The sequence below is a fragment of the Podarcis pityusensis genome (assembly GCF_964106645.2).
Source record: "Podarcis pityusensis genome assembly, chromosome: 1".
Taxonomy (NCBI): domain Eukaryota; kingdom Metazoa; phylum Chordata; class Lepidosauria; order Squamata; family Lacertidae; genus Podarcis; species Podarcis pityusensis.
Window position 1 is genome coordinate 91,881,875 of NC_138028.1, and position 23,333 is coordinate 91,905,207.

At 43.4% G+C, this 23,333-nt stretch overlaps 1 protein-coding gene across 1 annotated transcript in view; it reads right to left on the reverse strand.

Annotated features, from left to right (window-relative positions):
* Positions 1-23,333, reverse strand: part of CLASP1 (cytoplasmic linker associated protein 1) — a 172,947-nt gene that overhangs the window by 142,843 nt on the left and 6,771 nt on the right. Inside the window, exon 2 of the mRNA XM_081009704.1 lies at positions 6,973-7,463. Within this exon, the coding sequence (XP_080865830.1) occupies positions 6,973-7,167 (195 nt within the window). The 5' untranslated portion in view covers positions 7,168-7,463. The remainder of the gene's footprint in view (positions 1-6,972; positions 7,464-23,333) is intronic.

A 23,333-nucleotide genomic window follows, 5' to 3' on the forward strand; every position in this document is an offset into this window, starting at 1 on the left:
AAAAGCAGGGAGAAGGTCTTGGAGTAGCGGACAGGCTGCGTGCAGCCTGTCCGCTGCTCCCAGAGCTGCGGGGGGGGAAATAATATTTTTTTCCCTTGATTTCCCCCCCTGAAAACTAGGTGTGTCCTATGGGCCGGTGCGTCCTATAGTCCGAAAAATACGGTATATAGCGCACCAATCTACTAAGCTAGACAGGCCTGCTGTCTATCCCAGCAAGGCTATGTTTATGCTGCTGCCCACATACCAATTGTCCTTGAGTTCTGCAAAACAGGAATTAAAGTTCACAGAAGAATTGCAACGGTGATAACCAAGCTGGCTTTAAAAAAATTCACAGGCCGGATTAGCATTGTGAGGGAGTAACACTACACTTATATACGAAGCATATTTCATCTGGCAAACTTACAACAAACTCATGCCCCAGCAATTTTGTTTTGATGGCAGGATTTTTTTTCCAGGCACTTATGTCAGCTTTGGACAAAACAGCACAATACAGGTCAAAGTCACTAGCAGGAATGCAGAAGGCAATAAATATTCTCAAAACAGCTCGCCTAAGCTGAAATCCACTTTCATTGGAGAAAGTGAACTCTATTAGTAAAACTCAAAAAGAAAAGGGGAAAAAACCCCTCTTTTTCTTGCAGAACTTCTCGTTGCGTCTTATAGAAAACAAAGGTTAAAAATACGTTTTTCAAAGGTGTTCTTTCTTCACACTCCCCAATTAAAAACTGCAAACAAGGGTCACATTTTGGTCTAAATATTTCCACACAAGGTCTCTTTTTTCCCCTTCCTGTCCTTCCCTCAGAAATACGTGGCCTACAGGCTAGAATTTCATAACATGCTGGCAAGCCACTGGGAAGAGCTGAAAGATACTGTTGTCTGGCCTGCTCATTATTAAAAGCATGATTCTGCCCACCACCCTGCTCCTCTATTATGAATATCTGAAAGCTACCAAATGTTAACATTCCCACCCTGACTCTCCCTCACACCCACTCCCTGCCATAAGCAACCGCAGAAATGCAACGGCTTTACAGCTCAGGTCAATGAAATCAAATGAAGGGGGATTGGAACAACATTAACCCCACTTGCTTGCCTTTCCCCTTCCCGGAGATACTCGTTTTTCTGGCAATACCAGTGTATCTGCAGAAAATATCTAGATATTGGGTAACATAGACCTAGCAAAGCAACAGACAAGTCAAAACCAACATCATCATCAGAAAAAGGATTAGGGAATACAGAATTCAAATCAAAACCACAGAAAACTAGCAGCAGTCTGGTTCAAAAACTGCAGGTGCTGCCGAATGCGGTGGGTGGCCCAGCTTTTGGCTCCCAGTACCTTACTAAGCTATGTTCAAGGTGTATAAAGCCATAAACAGCTTAGGACCAGGTTACCTGAAGGACCGCCATGTCCCTTAGACACCAGCCAGATTGCGGCCATCATCTGGAGAAGCCCCCCTGACTGGCACGCAGTCGTCCAATATTTGTTTAGTTTCTACGCAAGCTAATATTTTTGGCGTAGTGGCGCCAATACTTTGGAACACTGTTGCCATCGAAAGCAGACGAGCGCCTACAATTTTGATATTTCCTCACCTGTTTTGTGAGGCAATTTCAGAGAACTAATTTAGTTCTGTGATGGTCATTTGTTCTGCATTTTATGATTTTATATAGCTTTAATGCTCTTATTGTATTGCTGTTAGATGGATAGACAGATAGATGATATGAGAGAGAGAGAGGGAGGGAGGGAGGGAGAGAGGGAGGGAGGGAGGGAGGGAGGGAGGGAGGAGAGAGGAAAAAGAGAGGGAGGGAGAGAGAGGGAGTTGCCAGTTTAGAAATACTCTTATGAATAAATAAAATTAAGTGGGCGAACATTAGATATTTTTGCACCCAAGGCAAAAAAGCTATCAAAATGACAGGACTTCCATAACCCAGTAGGGTGCTCACTTGAGAATCTGTTACCAAAAGCATAATTTTCATGCGAAAGCTGGCCCTGCACTTCTTCTCTACAGGAAATAAAGTCAGCTAGGAGAGGAGAGGTCTTCAGTAGGAAGACCTACTGTACAGTAGCTGCCCTACTCCATGGCTCTCACTTCCTTCTCTCCCCCCCCCTTCCCCAAATATTTGACAGGTTAAGGGAACTGAATGAAACAAATGAAGTACCTTTGTGCAAATTTACCTACATTAACATCAAAATGCATCCCAAATAAGGTTTTGAGTTTTCTTGTCGCAAAATTTGATGCAGCTTTGCTCATTATACCTTTAAAAGCTTGCCGTGGAAAAATGTAGGTCAGGAGCCCCTGCAGAAGACACCGCAAATGCAAATCACACTGGCACATCTGTGCTAAATTCAGACACACAAAAACAAAAAAGCTGTGCTAACATCTTCAGAGAGGTGTTACTTTAGAGGCCTGTACACACAGCTAAGCAGCACAAATGCGGAGAAGGTTAAGGCTGGCCGGGAACTTCTCACCTGACCTAACCTCTGTCTCCCCCATGCAAAGATTTACTCATGCCACAAAAGTGGGAAAAGTGAAAATAACTTAAGTCAACAAGGCAAACCTTGACTTTCTAACCTGATTATTGACAAACATTATTTTTTACTCATTAAAATATTCATATATAAACAAAAGCAACACAGCCCAACACAGCGGCTGTGTTTGGTCATATTAACATATCTGACCCACAAACTACTGAGCATTAGTGGTATCACACCTGTTGGTTTTGTATCAGGAGGGACTAGAGAAAATCTGATTTACCCCATTACACAGACTTTCACTGGTCGATCTCCAAAGTCTCTTCTGATTGTTCCAACAGAGAGCTCCAATTTTTAATTCCCAGGGCAAAATACCTAAATGTATCTATTTCACGTTAACAGTTATGCTTCCCTCCCATGCCATTCAACAAATTTATGTGTTTTATATTCTGTAACTTGGTCCCCCCCCCCCCCCGTTAGCGGACCTTAAATAAACTACATTTATTTATATTACAACTGTTGGCAAAAGGAGTTACAAGACTTTTGAGACTGGAGTCCAATTGAAGGGCAACTGGAATAGTGGGCCTTTACCATGTCCTATTAGATTGTGATACTTTGGAATAAGAAGAGTGCTATAAAGAAGAGCATCCATTCAAACTTACACAACAAATACAGTGGTACCTCGGGTTAAGTACTTAATTCGTTCCGGAAATCCGTTCTTAACCTGAAACTGTTCTTAACCCGAAGCACCACTTTAGCTAATGGGGCCTCCTGCTGCCGGAGCACGATTTGTGTTCTCATCCTGAAGCAAAGTTCTTAACCTGAAGCACTATTTCTGGGTTAGCGGAGTCTGTAACCTGAAGCATATGTAACCTGAGGTACCACTGTAAGTCCTATTTAGCTGTCAACATTGATTCCACCTTCCTTCCTAAGTCTCATCAAGTTCATAGATCATATAGCTTGCTTTAGTGGAAGAGCACGTTAACACTGTCCATTTCACATCATCATCATCATCATCATCATCATCAAGCTAATTCCATGTTTCCTTTCCTCCACTGAACTTCAACAGAACAAGAAGCATGCTTCAGAAAGCATGTATGCTTCTTAAAGCAGTTGAATGATGATTGCTACTTATGAGTAATTTTAACAGACACCCCACTTTAAACTAAGTTCAAGCCATCTGTTCCACCCCTCAATTATACAAAGCAAAATAAACCTCCAGCAATGCCCCGTAACAAACATTGCAGATGTCAATCTGCTTCTGTCTGTATTTACGTTCTCCGCCAACCCCCACCATTCATGGGGCATTAGTAGCATCTCGTGTTGCAGAGAACAAATTCATCATCAGAATCCAGAATGGGGGGGGGGGCAGAGGCAGAGAGGGAAGAGCATTTGTTATTACTATTTATCCACTTGATCCTCTCTGTCCCGTGTCCCAGATCCTCTCTGCATTCCTACATTACCAAAGTATGATGAGATGAGGCCACAAGGGAGTGAAAAACATGGCTGTGAGAGCCATCTTGGGGAACGGCGCATAGCTTATGCACAACTATAGCACAGTATCACCAGCTGCATCGGTAGGTGCAGGCACAGAACAGCCCTGACCCAACTGTGGTGTGGTTAAGGGAGAACGTGGTGTAAAAAAAGAAAGGGTGCATGTTACTAAGTTGAAAGTGATGGGAAAGGGCAAGCAAAGACTGGCATGAGGGTATGAGGGGGCAAGCTAAAGAAAATGACAGAGCCTTAGAACAACCAGAATACTTTCAGAGAAGGCCAAAGAGGAAAGAAGTTAATTAGGATTGCCATAACCAAAGTCTTTTTATCCCAGGTCTCTACATATATATCCAAAGCACCAAAATAATAAGGAGCATGTAAGAAGGGGGAAGGGCGAAATATATGATTTGGAAAAAATGCTGTTATCAAATGCTGTTATCAAATTATGTAGATTTACATGTATGTGATATTTTCAAAGGTGTGGCTCTAGAAATGAATTCAGTAGAACTATAAATTTCAGAGTGCTTTCTCGTCTCTTCTGCATTTGTCCTCGCAACCACCCTCTGTGTGATAGGCTACAATTAATCCAAGGAATTTGAAATAATTCTCCTAGCTCTGTTTTATCATCAGCTGTTGCTTTTCATTTCCTGCCAGTCTCTTTCAAACAGTATCTGTCTAATGCACTCTTTCCTGCCAGCTTAATCAGAAGTGTTGAATTAAAAGTACAGTTGTACCTTGGTTGTCGAACGGAACCTGTTCCGGAACTCGGTTCGACTTCCAAAACGTTCGGAAACCAAAGTGCGGCTTCTGATTAGCTGCAGGAAGCCAATTGGAAGCCGTGTTGGACGTTCAGTTTGGCGAGCCAAAACGTTTGACTCGCAAGGAGTTTGGGATCCAAGATACGACTGTAGTTTATAGTGATACACTTCTAAGGACCGCTTCACAAGGTAATTTGGGGCAGCTAAAATGCATAGGTTGTATCCAATGAAGCCATCCAATTTGAGTAAAGACTTCTGGTTGTGCAACAGAACTTCCCTTCCCTCTCCTCTCCTCTCCTGCCACACTCCCTGTAAATTTGCCTTGGTGGAGAACAGGAGGAAGTACTGCTGTGCAAATGGAAGTCCTTGCACAAATGGAACAATTTCGTTTCCTACAACACCCCTATTTTAATTTTGCATCATTTAGTTAAACACAGAATCCAAATATTAGTCAGCATTAACCCTCCTCTGCTTTAGATATTCCTTACACCCTCTGTCACTGTCACAGATTAGGATAAGCATGGAGAGATGTCTATGGCTACCTCTCTTCAGCCTTCAGGGTTGAACATCCTCAAAAGATTTTCTCAACTCAAGAGAGGAGAGCCCCAGTTTCCAATTTATGATAGAAGAAAGGGGCTACTTATAATGTTCTTTGTTATCACAATATCTTTTAACTATGATACCATCTCTAAATCATGCTCCCTTCATAATGACTATTTAAGGCTTCATTGAAACTACCCACACGTGAACAACTGTAGCACTTGCCACCAGGAGTTAGATAACCAAGAAGTTATATATAGGGCCCATATGGCAGTGACCAATACTTAAAGATCCACATCCTGTTATCTCTCCACTGAGGTAACAATGAACAACAACCAGCCCCAAAGTTACACTTTTTCCACCTGTTATATTCTTTCTGAACTACTCTTGGGCTTATGATGTAACTGGTTAGCTCCATGTTGAAAGCCATTCACAGCAGCTTTCCCCATGCCCACTTTCTCTCCAGAGAACACTAGACTACAACTTCCATCATTCCTTGACCACTGACCATACTGGCAGAAGCTGATGGGAGTGAGAATCCAACATTTAGAGGGCACCAACATGGGCAAGGCTGGCTTAAACATTTGGCCAGATAACCATCATCTTCTGATGGGTGAAAAGTAGGGTATGTGAAATGTAGACAATCTAGAACCCCATTTGACCTGGAACTGTACTGCTGATGTGCAGAAGTCAGGCCACAGCTCCTGCTAATGAAACTATTTCAGACAATATCTCAGATAAAACAAACGGACACTCCAGAAGATTCAGCTGTGAATTTCAAGTATTTAGTCAACATTAAATGGGGTAATAGCTCAGTGGTAGAAGGCAGAAAGCTTTGAAGGCAGAAAGCCTTGGGTCTAAGCCCCAATATTTCCAGTTAAAATAAACTGCAATGGGGATGGGAAAGACCCGCAGAAGGCCTTGAAGAATGCTGATTAGGGTAGAATACCCTTTGCCAACCTGGTGCCCTCCAGATGTTTTGGACTACAACTCCCATCATCCCTAGTCAATATAACTGATGGGAATTGTAATCCAAAACACCTGGGGGACACCAAGCTGGCGAATGCGGGGTTAGGATGATTATACCAAGCTGCCACTAAAAATAGCTGGCCCTTCCATAATGTGTAGCACAATTAAAGCAGTGTCTAAAAACCCCACCATGTAATAACACCAGGAAAAGGACCACAGCAAGTTATTCTGCACATTTTGGAAGGGGGTGGGGTGAGAGAGTGTGACACAGGGCTGATGTTCCTGTATTTCTTGCATTATTAAATTATGCCCTCATGCATAGGCTCTTTCCAAGTCAACTTTCCTACAAGTATTGATGTTTGTTGCAACAGGGTATCTCTAAAAGAGCTTGAAAATCCAGCAGATATTCCCCGTTACAAGCAAGGACCCTGATCCAACCCAGTAATGAAGATCCTGTTTTCATTCCCATCAGTAAAAAGGGGGGGGGGGTAAATTTTTCGTTTTAATTTGTTTTGAGTTCTGCAGTGTGGGTTGTATACATTTTCAGAAACGAAACGCCACAAAATTACAAACTTGCTGTTACATCGGCTACAGATCACCAAGAAATGTACGGGATCAAGAGGATTTGCAAGCTATAAAGCAAAGAGTGATGTCTCTGTTCCCATAACTGTTGACTGCGCGAACAAACCAGCCAGAGTTGAAGCAACATTTGACCTTAGCAATCCCATCTCTGCACATCAGTCTTACCTTATAATTGCTGGAATTTACCCACGAGGTAGCAAGGCCATCAACCATTTTATCCAGCATGGTCTGATCATGTTCCAGATCGGCAGATTTCTGTTTATCTGAGAAATAGTCTATCAGTTCTTGGCCAACCTGAAGTCTCTTCCCAACATCCTTCTGCAGAACCTGGACCAAGCAACCCTCCATGGTGGGCTCCATGTTGTGCTAGGAAAACAGCACAGCCAGTGGAGAAGCTAGAGGGCAGCAGGTTTGAAAAGTCCTGCTGCAGATGTCTCCTCTAGGTCGCCTCTTTGTTCGATGAAGGTTACCAAGGGCCTGGATTTCAAAGACGTGATTCTGGGAATGGCAACAATGCACCATGTGTGTCTGAAGAGCAGCTGGCAGGTTATTAAAAGTTCAATTCAAAATAACTAGTAATAGATAAATAAAGCTGGGAGCGGACCAGCCGTGCTGTATGACCAGGTCTGTGATGCTTCTCTGTTCAGCAGTCCATCCTGAAAGAAAATTTTAAAAGAGGGAAAGGTTAGAGGCAAACTAGGAAGAAAGCAAACAGCCAAACAGCATAAAGTCCCAGCTGAGATACTTAAAGCTGTCATGTTGTGTGTGCTTTTTAAAAAAAGTAGTAATTTATCTATCTGTTCCTTTGCAACCATTCCTTGCAACTATTCTCATGTCTTACACAGCACTGCAGTCTGCCCCAAAGAAGAAAAAGGAGCTAATCCTGTTATACGGGGCATCAACTGCTAAGGGGAAAAAACACACGTAGGCAAACAAAAAAGAAACACACATTTTGTTCAACAACAAAAATGCAGTCAACAAATTATAATATGGATTTCTGGCTGTCAACTGTATGGAGAGACGGATACTTTGCCATGGGTGCTGTCTGCTGAAATCAGACACGACCAAAAGAAAGAGAAAAAACGCTTGAGAAAGAACCACAGAAGCAGTCGCCTCCTGTTCTGTCTGTGAGCGCATCAGATACACAGAGCAAGTGACAGCGAGGTTTTGCATATTGGTGATAGCACAGGGCAAGTCTGGATGAGAAAGCAAGTCTGGATGACTCCCTGAAGCCAGCTTCATGTTTTTTAGTAGCTGCTTTGAGAAATATACCGCACTGTCAAGAGTTTCAACATGCAGTCCTCCAGAATGCTACCCATATCCTGGCCGCCTAATAAAATTATTCATGTAATTACCACAACATAACTTCTATGTTTGAATGCACTAACTGTGCAGCCCTGTACAGTGTTACTCAGAAGTGTACCCCGTAGATTCCAATGGGACTTATTGCCAGGTTAGTATGTATACCAGGAATGGGGAACCTGTGTTCCTTCAGATGCTGTTGGACTCTTTAGTCCCTTCAGCTCCAGCCAGCATGGCCAACAATCAGGGATGATGGGAGATGGAGTCCAGCAATGACAGGGGCCAGAGGTTCCCTCTCCTTGGTGTATACAACTGCAGCCTTAAAACTGCTACCAAAGATAGTGGTCATGCATGTTGCCAAAGTGTCCTAAGAAATCTGGTATCTGCAAGGTCTCCACTGATGCCAGATGGAGGTTCATTATACAGTGGTACCTCGGGTTAAGTACTTAATTCGTTCCGGAGGTCCGTACTTAACCTGAAACTGTTCTTAAGCTGAAGCACCACTTTAGCTAATGGGGCCTCCTGCTGCTGCCGTGCCACTGGAGCATGATTTCTGTTCTCATCCTGAAGCAAAGTTCTTAACCTGAAGCATTATTTGTGGGTTAGCGGAGTCTGTAACCTGAAGCGTATGTAACCTGAAGAGTATGTAACCCGAGGTACCACTGTATATATTTTAGGTGCCAGGCAAAAATGTTCCTCTTCAACCAGGCCTTTAAAATGTGTCTGTGGGAAGGGGTGATTATTGTTTTGCTGTTTTGTTTTAATTATTTACTTGTTTTTATCCTGTATTTTATTCTGTGAACTGCCCTGGGACCTTAGGGTGAATGGCAGCTAATTAATATATTATTATAAATTATAAGCATGACTATTATTATTATTATTATTATTATGCATCTGTTTCTAACGCAGCCTTGTATTCAAGCATCAGCCCGGCAGGTATAGGGAAAAGGAATTCCATGCAAGCAAGTGAACAGGTTGGTTGAAGCAAGGCAGAGCGCTTCATTCGTCCTCTGCCCTAACACAGAAATGCAGTCCCTCCTCTAAGTGTCAGTGTCTTCAAAAACTCCTGTGTTTTCAAACAGGACTTTTAAAGAGAGGCAGAGGAAGCACATACTGGAGGTCCCCCCCCCCCCAATGACAATGCTGCCAACTCTTCTGTATCACTTTACCAGCAGCTGCAGGCTCTATGTTCCCTTCCCCCTCCATAATGAAATGAATCTTTGCTCACACATATTCCAATACAGTACACACTCACTCACTCTCTCTCTCTCTCTCTCCCTCCATTAATTCTGGCAGACACACACCACAACCCCCACAGCCCTTCCACTTCAGTCTTCCATGTGGCCCTGCTTATGCGGCTAGAAAAGTACCACTTGCATGGTTTAAAAAAAATGGGGGGGAGAGTCTCCACATCCTAAAAACTATTATTTGCAGGTGCCTTTTAATGTAAAGAAAAATAATCTGCCTAATGATAACATCTGAAGCTCCTGGATGTATAGAAAGTAGGGCATACTTGAAGGAAAACAGGTCAAGCTCAGTTCAAAAGAGAAGGGCGGCCGGGGGGGGGGGGGTTAATCAGACAGCTGTAAAGCACATCTCTTGCCAAGTAAACAATCAGGGCAAACCTACAGGCATCACCCAGTACAAAAACAATACAGTACAATAATACATCCTAATTGACTTTTATCTGAAGAGCAGAGTGTCAGTAAAGTGTCTTTCCTCACAGACTGTATTTCTAGGTCATCATTGCTGCAGTTCTCTTTTCCCTTTTTTTATATAAAGAGCCCCGACCGTCAGAGAAATGACAAAACTCCTCCAGCAGTCATGGCCTGTATGTTGTCTATTCAAAACAGCCTGCCCTGCCCTGGTGAGTTCCAAATGTGTTGGGACTATACCTCTTGTCATCTCTGACCATTGGCCATTCTGGCTAGAGCTGGTGGGAGCTGCAGTCCAAAGTATCTGGAACGCACCAGATTCGGGAAGGCTTGACTTAAAGATAATGTATACCCTTTTGCATTGGCTCACTAAAAAGACTGTTTCTTTAAATAATACCAACGCTGCACAAACGTCCCTCGCTGAATCCTAAGACACAAAACGAAGTCCCAGAGCACTAGACAAGTGGGCAAAAACATCAAAATGGTGGTGGATGAGTGTATCAGTACTCCACACAGGGATGATGCAGATGTTACTTGTGGGTTATAAGAGTTCGGGAAATGTAACTTGAAGGGTAAAGGGCTTTCTTATTAGAAAAAATGAGGCTCATAACACAGTCATTAGGCCAGCCATCCCTAACATGGTGCCCTCCAGAAAATCTGGACTACAACTCCCATCAGCCCCAGCCAGTCTCACCCACTGTATTAAGGTTGTACAGCAGGCTTAGATAAAACTTTAAAGTTCAATGCAGCCGCCCATATCTAGATATTAACACTATGGGTCAGGGATGCATAACTTGTAGTCCTCCAGCTGCTGTTAAACTCCAAGTCCCATCAGCCCTAACCAGCAGGTCCAATTGTTAAGGATGATGGGAACTGGAGTCGAATATCATATGGAGAAGACACAGGTTCCCCACCCCTGTCATAGACAAAATCATCTAACAATTACACACACACACACACACACACACACACACACACACAATTGAGAGAGAGACAGAGAGATAGGAATCTGCACAATATTGACTTAAGTAGTCATTTATTGCAGGCTGCAAGATCAGCTATGGCACATTTCTGGAAGAATCCTTCAAATGCTAATCTTACCTACTGGTACAGATGGTTTGGGAAACAGCAATAATGGAAGAACAGACATTAAAAAATGTGAGTCATAGGAGGTCAAAGCACAGAAGACTAATTTATTAGTACATGATATGATTTGGTGACATAAACTAATGTGAGAGAGCATGCTCGATGCCAGATGCCAGCAAATCAATGGATGTGGATGATGCAGACTTTTATAGAGGATCCTTTTGTTGATTTTGTGTTATGTTAGGTATACTGAGAGGACCACCCTATTACTTTTAACAGAAAGAGGGTCATTTTGTTAGTATCATATTGGCTTAAGTCAGCACATTTTGTGTTTTACTCTGGACCGTACTTTATGGACTTTACATGGCATGCCTGACTATTATTATTCACTGAGTTTAAAGTACCTATAATTATTTTAGGTGCTTTTGAAGACGGTTTACTGCCAAATGGCAGTGCTTTTGTAATTATATATAACCAATAAAAAACTGTTGTTGTTTTAAAAAGACAACAGTCAATTGCGCAACTATAAATAAACAAAAAGAACATCTCGAAGCCTACTGCCAACAGCTGGACCTCAAATATCTTAACCATTAATTTTGGCCTGCACCTTACATTATGAAGCTTTCCTGTGTATTACAACATCCAACTACCTGGACCCCTTTGATAGTCACCAGACCACAAACAAGGGCTTCGTGTCAAGGCAGAAACTGCCCTGGGAGCTATCCCTTCATTTCTCACAAGAAGTTCACGTATGTTCAGGATGGTTGGGCCGATGTGAGAAAACCACCCCAATATCTATAGCCACTGCTTCCGGAGAACAACTGGGCTGGTTTTCCCATCCTTCCTATCCCTTTATGACTTCGTACGGTATTAGCTGGAGGCTGCATGAATCTAGTGATTTGTTAGCTGAACACAGCAGTATTTGTCTTCCTGAGAATTCAAACTGTGGAAAGAACCTTAAGAATACCAAAGTAGATTATAGGAGTAAGTTTTAAGTGGCTGTGGCACAACCTATAACAGAGGAACCTCTTGAAGCAGAGAATGCTTGCAGGTGTGGGGGGAGGAGATGCTGACCTGACGCAGATAAATGCTATATCCCAGGGCTTGTCAACATTGTGCCCTGCAGATGTTGCCAGACTACGTAATTCCTTCCCATTGGCTATGCTTGCTGGGGCTGATGGGAGCCGGGAATCCACCATGTTGGCTACCCCTTGCCAATCAGATTTGGTCAGATTTTCAAGAGTCGGCCATAACTCTCTGCCAATGGGTTATGCAACACTTCTGCAAAGATTCCCCCAAGAAGCAGGAGCAGGAGCCGGGGGACAATAACGGGTACTGTTCTGCATTTTGTCCTTTAAAGCCTGACTGTGGACATCTAGGCCTAAAGCATCCTTGATTAATAAGAGCTCTTTGAAGAGCTCTCCAAGTAAGGCTGCTTGGGACCGTTTCAGTGACTCTAGCCAAAGGAGGTTCAACTAGAATCTCTCATTGTTTAGGACCGGACTGGAGTACAACCCTTGTATTGAGCTCATTAGGCCAATGGCCTTCCAGCTTCAATTATTTTCTTTCGCCTATTCTGTTTACACAATAGCTTTTGTATCTGAGGGCTCTTTCCAGGGGTACATTAAGTCTGAAATTTTGTCAACAAGGGACAGTAGCTCTGAGAAAGAAAGAGGGGGGTGGGAAAGGTAGGGCGAAATAACTGCCTTAAATTTTATGGCAAGGTGCCATGCTATTTTCGGGGTGAAGAGAAATCTAACATAGCATGCTAGTTGCATTGCCGGGGGGGGGGGGGTTCCAATGCTTCTTCCTTTTTTACATTGAGCAGGGGTGGTTAACCATTTTTTGGCCCAATAGCAAAAAACCTTCGCCAACTTTCTAGGGGCTGCAGGCCAGCAATGGGTACAGTCAAAAGTGGACATGACCACCCACATTCTCACATGATACTCAAAGATCTCTCTCTGTTCCCTGATCATCAATTAATAAATCTCATGACTGGAGAGGGAGCAATCTGGATCCCCATCAAAGTGCTGGGAGGCTGAAACCTCTCCACCCACCCCAGGACTGTGTCCATTTTCTTTCATTCTTTAAAAATACTACAGTTCCCATGATTCTTTGGGGGAAGAGGTGGGATGTAATCCACTGGGAGCAGTCAAATACAACATTCCTTGTTTTGCTAGAGAGTGGACATGCAAGGGAATGTTTGGTCCAGCCAGTTGAACTTCCTGTTACACCTGGTCTGGAGCATCCTTCCTTGCATGTGACTGGTAGGTAGGCGTGACCTTTCCAGACCTGGTAAAAGGCCAAGTCATGCAGCCACCTCCCTCTCTTCAGTCTTCTCTTTCGTCCTGCGAACTTCCTGATTCACCTGGACTGTACTGATTCACCCCTAGGTTATCTCCCATATGGGCTAAACCTGTTTGTACATGTTTGTAACTTTAAGCCTAAAGCCTGTCTTCAGGGATCTCTGCCTGATTGTGAGTAAAACTACTTTTTGTTACTTATGAATAAGACTGTTGTGTCTTTATTCTTTTAGGGGGGTCAAAGAGGTCTTACCAGGAATAATAGAACATATCTCAATCTGGGCAAGCCAGGTTGAATTGTTTATTGTCTTAAGAGGCTCACACAAGTCTGCAACCAGTTTTCTGCCATGTAAAGGGGGAATACACTCTGCTAAGTGAAGAAACTTGCTAGTGCAATTTAGGAAAGATATTAATAATCAATATATCAACATTCCCACAGAAGCCATGACAGTTTAAAGTGCTATGATACTGCTTTAAATGTATAGTGCAGATGGGCCCTATTACTAAACAGGTCACCATCAAAGATGCTCAGTTTCCATGGGCTCTTCTACCACTGGCACCCGCCCCCCACTTGCTCACGATCGACTCATACGTGGCAGCGTATACGCGCAGCACTGGGAAATCAATAACTAATTCTAAGCTGAAATGGAGGAAGAGAGCTGGAAAGTCCTTGTGCCTCACAAGGAGCCCCTCCCCAGAGCCCGAAGAGGGCTTCAGTGAGCCATTGCTGCACCCAATCAGTTTAATAATATTTTCATAGCAACAATAAGCAGGCTGAGGAACGTAACTATTGTACATAATGGTTTTGGAGGTGGTGTGTTTTTTGTTTTTTCTTCAAATCCTCCATAATGACCCCCCCAAAAAATAATAATAATCCAAGAAGCAAACAAGAAAGACCAGAAGTTCAAGGACTGTAGTGCACACTTAATAGCCCCAAGGGTAGCACTGATAAAGGTATAATTAGCTGCTTAGTGCATAGGCTTCCTGGACCAAAGCACAGAGAATAGCAGGGAAAGCATCAAACCACTCAAAAAAGGAAGAAAGAAAAAGAACTCAGCATGCACATGCAAAAGTCCTTTCCCCATGGCGACCCCAGCTGTGACCTTGGATAAAACAAGCATCAAGGTTGGTTGGCAGGCTCTTCTATTTAGAATGTCAAACTTCATAGAGAATAGGATCAAACCAGGTTTGCCAAGAGCTTCAATCCCCAAAGACATTTGCCTGCCAAAAATTGGAAACAAGGATTGGAAGCACAGACCTTCCTACTCAACACTTTTCTCTGAAATAACTTGCACTTAAAAACCACGATATGAGCCCTAAGCCAGATGGACTATTATTGGACACACCGTGTCATAGTTTGTGAGGAAAGTCTCTCTCTCTCTCAGCAGCAGCAGCAACAACAACAAACAACAACCAGATTATTGTGGCACCACAAGGTACCGCAGGAGTCTTTGTTGTTTTTACTGCGGCGCAGTCAAATTGGTGGAAAACCCGCCCCACCCATGCATGAATTTGGCTGGTTACAGAGCTGGGTGGAGAATACTTCTTGACATGCAGTAATCCCTTAAAAACAGTACCCTTGCAGTACCTTCAAGACTCAATAGATTTATTGTGGCACGCTTCTGTGAGGGTGCGGTGGGTTAATATATAAATAAATAAAACCCCATTTTATCGGATGCACAGTGTTCCACATGATACTGTGAGCACACATGCTCCTCTTGCATTCCTGGACTTTTTTCTTTTCTTTTTTTAAAAAGTCTTTTCTACCCTGCCATTCCCTGGAAAAGCTTTCCCAGAGTGGGTTATAATAAAATCATGAAATATATACATATAGTAAACAACTACTGAAATCAGCAGCACTCACTGTTTTTCAAACCTCACTCGGTTTAAAACACACACCCCACAACCCGTTTTCTTATACATCTAACCACTTCATGTATTTGATGAAGTGCGCTGGCAAAAGCTTACGCAACAATGAATATACTAGCCCAGTAGTTCCTAATCAGCCAAGTACTGTAAGCCCCCTGTTTTTTAAAAGCCAAGCTATGGACCCCCTACTTTTGAAATTGTTGGTATCTCTATGGTAGTTTTAGATTTGTGAATGGTACACTCTGGGGTCTGTGGATGGCCACCATACCAGCCTTAAGAGGCCCCACTTGCTATTTTTCCAACAGCAGGCCAACCAACACTTTCCCCCCTCTGGAAGGAACATTGTAGGACGAGGCTGGAGAACCTGTGGCCCTACAGTTGTTGCCGCACTCCAACTCCCAGGCCCAGGCCCCCTGTTGTCTGGCCATGCCAGCCCAAGACCATCTCAAAGCTCCTGGGTTCACCAACCCTGTAATAAGCGATTGCAAATCAGAGACAGAGAATTTTGTAGCAAGAACAAAACCCCAAAATATGTGACTTGCGATCTCAAGTTTAGCAATTCATATGAAGCAATATGAATTAGAACCAGACAAATAACTTTGCCTCCCCCCCCTACAGAAAAGTCTATTGCAATTAAAACAATATTTCTCCATTTTCCATTGGTCCCTATTGTTCTCTCCTCAGCTCCACTCACTACTTCCTGACCTGCAGAAGAGAGGCATGTTGAAGTCGGGCACCTGTGTGCAATGTAAAATGGTACAGATCCCACCCATAAACTTCAGACACGTCCAGGTTTTTCTTCCCAGCCATTTGATTTAAGCAACAAGACTGTGTGCTCCAGGGGGCAGAGTTCAGGACACAGGAGTCAGGTTCCAATATCTGACAACTTTGCCTTCCCACTAATGTTGGCATCTGACCAGTCAGATAATAGCCATATGTAGTTTTAATAACAAAACAGAGAAAGTTATGACAACTCATGGTCAACTCTTAAGCCAGTGTTTCTCAAACTTGGGTCCTTGGTTGTTGTTGGACTACAACTCCCATCATCCCTAGCTAGCAGGACCAGTGGTCAGGGATGATGGGAGTTGTGGTCCAAGGACCCAAGTTTGAGAAACACTGTTCTAAGCATTTGTGGCATATATTATTGCCACAGTCCATTAAAAAAAAAAAAAACTCAGGCAGCTAACCAGGATTTCACGGATTTTGGTTGTGAACTCTTCCAAAGCTAAGTGCAATCGTAGGGACAAGCCCCATGCCCCTTCTCCCAAGCTCCAAGTTGGGAAAATGGGTTCATCCCTGTCATGTTCATTGTCACACTCACCAGACAGGGCAAGGATGCTTGTGACAGAGTCTATAGCAAACCAATTTGTGGACTCTCCATCCTTAGCACAGACTGCAACCAAGCATGCGGACAAGGCATTCTTGACTTCATGGAAAATTTAACAACATCTGATGGAAGCCAACTGACAACACTTGATGGGCCAGCTGGCTAGCACTGAAATCCTGCTTCCTGCTGTCGCAGCAGGAACAACAACTGGTTACATCATGGAACTGTCATGAAGACCACAAAGAGGTTTGCAAACCTAGCTGGCAGAATCCAAGTTTTGTCTGAACTTGGTAACAGGAAGTTCAATACACTGTACAAAAAAATAATCTGTAACGGGGATGGCCAACTTTTTCCGGCATAAGTGCCACATTCACTCTTGGCCAACCCTCTGGGAGCTACATGGTGGATGTGGCCAAAAGCAGGTGTGACCACTTCACATTCATGCATGCTTGCACATTCTCAATTGCACAAGAGACATAGTCCCATGCAGATCAGCTAGGAAGGTGGGCTGCTAGTCCCCTCTCCACCCCAATTTGCAGGAATGAGGCCATTTGCAGTCCTATTAGGGTGGTGGGTTGAGAGGTTTGAACCTCTCTGCCTACCCCAGCACCATGCCTACTTTTGTTTTATTCTATTTTTGCTGCCACTGCCCAAAATTTGTGGGGTTACCAATTTTGCTTTAGGCACACCCCACTCACTCCCAGCATGCACACACACACCCCAGCATGTGTGTGCTCACCCCAGACGGCGAAAGGAGACACTATATCCCTGGGAGAGGGCAAGTCTTCTCTTCTTCTTCTTCTTGGGAAATAAATTATTTGTACCTTAATGCTATGCAGAGATTTTAAAAACTGCCTCTTGCTACAAAGCATTTACATTTTAAATAGATATCAAATGTCACAATTGTTTCTCTGCAACATTCTCTATTTTAATTATACTGAAGTACTGCAGTTATTTTGGCAGATTATGAAACAAGCCCAAACAAAATGAATAGAGTAGAACCTCAGGTGGGTCTTCAAATGTATGCCTGCTATGATTAATTCTTTATTTTTCTTTAAAAGTCAGAAGTTTCAAGGAAAGCTTTGTCCATAAGCTTTGTTTTCTAGAAAGGTTCCCAAGACAGATCTGTGGCCTTCCAAATAACACATCTGGACGACTCTGCTTTTCTGCCCAACAAAGCCATTTCATTGATGTTTCCCATAGGTATTTTCTCCTCCCATAAACTCAACACAACATCTTTGCTCCTATTTACAGTCTGACACAGTGGCCCTCTCACATGTAACACTAAACTATGCTTTAGCACTTTGTGCACAAGTTAAAACTACCACAAATGAAGGCTTAGTCTTGTGCACTCTCTCATCCCTGCCTCTTCTCAGCCAGGAAGATTTCACCAGCAATAATTTCCATTTTCAAATAATCTCAAGCTTGTCACTGGTGTACGAACCAGAGATTGTGGCCTAAAATAAAATAAACCAACCAGCTTCATAAACCATGGTTTGAAGTTGGCTTCTTTCGAATGTAACAACCTGGCAGATCAGACCAAAGGCCCATCTAGTACAGCATCCTGTTCCACTGTGGTAAACCAGATGCCTCTGGGGAGCCCACAAGCAGGACATGAGTGCAACATAACCTTCCTGCTCGTACCTTCTGGAAACTGATATTCAGAGGCATACTATTTCCAATATTGGATGTCATATATAGCCAACATGACTAGTTAGTAGACACTGACAGCCATGATGTCTATATGTTACCTTTTCCCAGTTGCATTGGAGGAGGAAGCGCATTAATATGAGTTTTCGCTTGGGCTCATTCCAGCTTTTGCATATATTGCTAATTCATGATGTACAACCAAGATCAATGGCTGTGTTTAGACATGATAATGAGCCATGGTTTATCATTACTGAAATGATCCTGTATGAGCTTTCCCTCTCCTCTCCCAGCACAGCTACAAGGAGATCGCTTTCATTTTTTACTAACTGCATCAGCTAGACTGGTGACTGGGAGTGGCCGCCAATACCATATAACACCTGAAAGACCTACATTGGCTCCCAGTACGTTTCTGAGCACAATTCAAAGTGTTGGTGCTGACCTTTAAAGCCCTAAATGGCCTCAGCCCAGTATACCTGAAGGAATGTCTCCATCCCCATCATTCAGCCTGGACACTGAGGTCCACCTCCAAGGGCCTTCTGGCAGTTCCCTCACTGCGAGAAGTGAGGTTACAGGGAACCAGGCAGGGGGCCTTCTTGGTAGTGGCACCTGCCCTGTGGAATGCCCTCCCATCAGATGTCAAGGAAATAAAAAACTATCTGACTTTTAGAAGATATCTGAAGGCAGCCCTGTTTAGGGAAGTTTTTAATGTTTGATGGTTTCTTGTGCTTTTAATGCTGTTGGGAGCTGCCCAGAGTGGCTGGGGAAACCTAGCCAGATGGGCAGGGTATAAATAAAAAATTATTATCATCATTAGGTTCAATCCCTAATCCTGTGGTTAGTCTCAACAATGGTTTGTTGAACTAGCCTAGCTTCATAATCCATTGTTTCTAGTTTGCCTTATTTCAACGAAAGCATAGTTAGGGTTAGCCACAATTTGTCAGTTTGGATATAAGAATTTACAGTTAATCTAAAAGAGAAGCTAAGTCTTCCAGTCTCTTCCGCATGGTCACACCAGAGGAGGGAAGAAGGGGGAACGCATGAGGTTGAGGCTCCCACAGGCCCATTCCCACCCCATGGTTTTCAAGCCTACAACTATGCATTATGAATGCAAAATTTTACAACCTGTGTGGATTTATTCAGCTAAGCAAATCTGCATAAGGAAGGTGCATGGCTTTTCGCAACATAATTGAATTTTTACAAAATGAGACCTATTGGAGGAGCATACCTTATGCACAAGGAGTGAGCGACTTGAAATAGCTCCATGCATGGTAATTACTTCCTAGTTGCTAGTGTCACAGCTGCAGTAGAGCTTAAATCTGTAACATATATCCGACACCTAATTATCTGCACCATAGATTAGCGTGAACAAGTGGAACTAAGTATTACCATGCTGCAAACAACATTGGGTGGAGCTCAGCAGAGACAAATTTTCATAGTTCACATTGCTGCCACCCCCTAAAAAGGCTGTATGTGAGAAAATTAGTTTTTAATTTAAGCCACGACTTTGTCTTGAATTATTTGAAGTGGTACTAAAATAATAAAGTAGCTGAGAATAAGGAAAGCAGAGTTCCCCCTCATTATTCAGTAACCATAGCCTATCCCCACATATGTAGAAAACAGAAGGCAACCCAGAACTCCTGTATCTCTGGGTTGTTGTTTTTTAGAAACTAAACAATGCCTGAAAAATCCAGAGCAACCATCTTCTCAAAACACACAGAGAGAAAACCAAGGTTGCAGCCTGGAAATTCCCAGAGAGGCTTGAGGTAGCAATGGCACCTGGCAGTTTTTCAAAACAATCCTCCAAGGGCTGCTGGAAGCTCACATTTTGCCAAGTATATGAGCAATATCCAAGCAAGCCATGCTCAGAGTAGGCCTGCTGAAATCAGCAGGCTTACTCCAAAGAATGACTTACTTGCGGATCAATTTATATTCAAAGAAGGAGAAAAAGTGGCCAGGGAAATCAACTAACAATAATGCTGCCATTCAGGGAGTGTCTTCTGACCCGATGGCAGGCCTATTGTTAGCATATTTCTCCCACTTTACATTTTGCTTTGTTATACTCCGTGTAGTTCCGCGTGCATCATCTCTTTGCTAAGAATTTGTTTTTTAAAGCAACAAAGTTCCACTGAATAAAGAGGAGACCTGATGGAAACTGCATCATGCACACATGCTTCTCGAAGGGCTGCCCTTATTCCCAATTTGGAGTCTACATCAGCTAATCCTATACAGTGGTACCTCGGAAGTTGAACAGAATCCGTTCTGGAAGTCCATTTGACTTCCAAAATGTTTGGAAACCAAGGCGCGGCTTCTGATTGGCTGCAGGAAGCTCCTGCGGCCAATCGGAAGTCGTGGAAGCCACACCAGATGTTCAGGTTCCAAAGAGCGTTCGCAAACTGGAACACTGACTTCCGGGTTTGTGGCATTTGGGAGCCAAAACTTTCGAGTCGCAAGGCGTTTCTCAACCAAGGTACGACTGTACAGTGGTACCTCGGGTTACATTTGTTCTGGAGGTCCATTCTTAACCTGAAACTGCTCTTAACCTGAAGCACCACTTTAGCTAATAGGACCTCCCGCTGCTGCCGCGCCACTGGAGAACGATTTCTGTTCTCATCCTGAAGCAAAGTTCTTAACCCGAGGCACTATTTCTGGGTTTGTGGAGTCTGTAACCTGAAGCGTATGTAACCCGAGGTAACACTTGCTTGAGATACACATCCCTATAAACATGTCTGCAGACCACCGTATATACTCAAATATAAGCTGCCTTTTTAAGCATATTTTTAATGCTGAAAAAGCCTCCCTCGGCTTATACTCGAGTGAGGCAGCGGCAGCGGAGGGATGAGCCGCGAGAAAGGAGCCCTGTCGGGCTGCTCCTTCCTCCTCCTTTGCCGCTGTCAGCAGCGGCAGAGGAGGAACCCTTTCGGGCTGCTTGTTCTTCCTCCTCCGCTGCCGCCACCACCAGGTTTGTGGTGTGGTGAACCGGCTTATACTCGAGTCAATAAGTTTTCCCAGTTTTTTTCTCCTAAAATTCGGTGCCTCGGCTTATATTCGGGTCAGCTTATACACGAGTATATATGGTACTTCAAGAGTTCAGGGAACCCTTTAGGCAGGGCTATCAAAACTGACTTCTCCAGGAGTTAAACCGCTCAAGCATTTTCCAGGCAAGCTTCCTGGCTTCCCAAGACTTAAGCAGCCATCCTGTATTATTTGTGCGCACTTGAGCAAATAACCACAGTGATGCCTCATGACAATTTAAAAAGAGATTGATAAATTATAACACAGACTACTAAAATGCATGCTGGGCTCGGCTAATTTAATTGTTCAACAGTTGTACCCAGGGCTTTTTCTACTAAAATATGAGGCGTCACTACTACCCTGGGCAGCAAAAAAGAAAGAAAAAGAAAAAAGTAGTACCAGTACTCCATACACATTAAGTAATGTCACAAACAAAAATAAGCTCTGGCCGCACTGTGGTTATCACAAATTTGTCAAAGACTTATAAGCAGGCCTCAAAGGTCCTGCCACTTTAAAAAATGAGAATTAGTTAGCAACTTTCTGTGTAATCTCCCCACTGGGCAATCACTCCCTTGTAAACAGCAGATTTAAGAGGTTTAAAAGATGACTTTGCAGGCTGTCCATATATTAGTCTGCTAGACAGACAAATACCCCCAACACCGTAAAAGTGCTAGGCAACGAAGCAGACCCTTAGATACCAGTGTGATAGATGAACACATAAGAACCTGACTGGAACACTGAACAGGAGAGAAAGACTCCAGGCGACTATTCTTCACCATTAAATGCACGGACAGGGGGCTGAAATATAGCTTTCCTTTGAACATGTGATTATTCTGTCCATCTAGATAACCATTTAAAATGTTGATCTTTTTGATATTTCTACAACAGTAAAATCTGCTATCAACCCCAATAACAAGCATGTTGTTTCATACAATTGTTGTTGTTATTTATTTATTCATTCAATTCATATACCACCCTCTATCCAAAGATCTCAGGGCTGTGTTCAACATTAAGAACCCGTGCAGAGTTTGTCTGAGGCCCACTGGCTTGTTCTTGGCATGCCAGTGTAAGTCCAGCAAGCCCCTGGCGGTAACCCCTTGGCCAGCTTTGCCCTCCAAGGCCTGGGGCAAACGCACCCAGCTTCTGCCCCCCACCCCCGCTGAATGGACCTGTTAAGAACATAATTTATGGAGCAAATTTCAAAAAAAAACAAAACCCAAATGCACAGCATAATAATAAAATAATCTTAACAGCAGCCCCACCACCGCACACACATTTAACAGGCCATTGATTATTTAATGGCCAAAGGCCTGGATAAAGAGAAATGTTTTCACCTGGTGCCTAAAGACATGTAATGATGGCACCAGGTGAGCCTCTCTAGGGAGAATGTTCCACAGACAGGGAGCCACCACAGAAAAGGCCCGTTCTTGTGTTGTCACCCTCCAAACTGCTTGGGGAAGGTAGGGATAGAGAAGGGCCTTGGATGACAAGCACAGGGTCCGGGTTAGTTCATATGGGGAGAGGCGGTCCTTAAGGCAATGAGGTCCTGACCCATGTAAGACTTTACATGTCAGCATCAGCACTTTGGCCCAGAAATTAACTGGCAGCCACTACAGTCCGGCCAGGATTGTTCCATACAATCGTTTCCATTTGCTCTGGAGTACTTACTCATCACTGCTGTAATTTTGCCTCACTGTCTCACATTTTCAAAGTGTATTACTGGTCAGTTTGCAAAAAAAGGTCTATTTGGGTCCACTGCATTTGAGCTATATGCTTTAATGTTCAACCATTTCATCTATGTCTCAAGCCCTATTTAGGCAGCTTGGAGTATAAAGAGGCCTTGTACTGTATTTTGTGCCCCAACTCTAAAACCATTCACCTGAAATGCACTATATTTATGTACAGTACAAGCTCATAGCAATCTACGCACAAGTAGAGCTCACTGAGTTTAATGGGCCTTACTTCCAGGAAAGTGTACACAAGACTGCAGCCAAATTCCTATGCACACTTACCTGTGAGAAAGACCCAGGCATTTTAGTGCCTGTTCAATTTCTGCTGTAATGAACCAAGTTAGTTTCCTTAGTTGTTGAAAAGTAGCACAAAACAATGGACAGGGTAAAAGATTTAGAAGAGGGAGACTATACACACCAGAGTGCTACCCCTGGGGCCTTGAGTTGGTGCACAATGTTCCCACATTTCATTTTAAATAGAAATTTGAAGGTTCACTATGTTGCCTTTCACCCTCAATGAGATATATAGCTAGGGAGGGGCCGACTGCACCAGGCCAGGGTCCAATCACACCTCAGGTAGCATTCTGTAGGC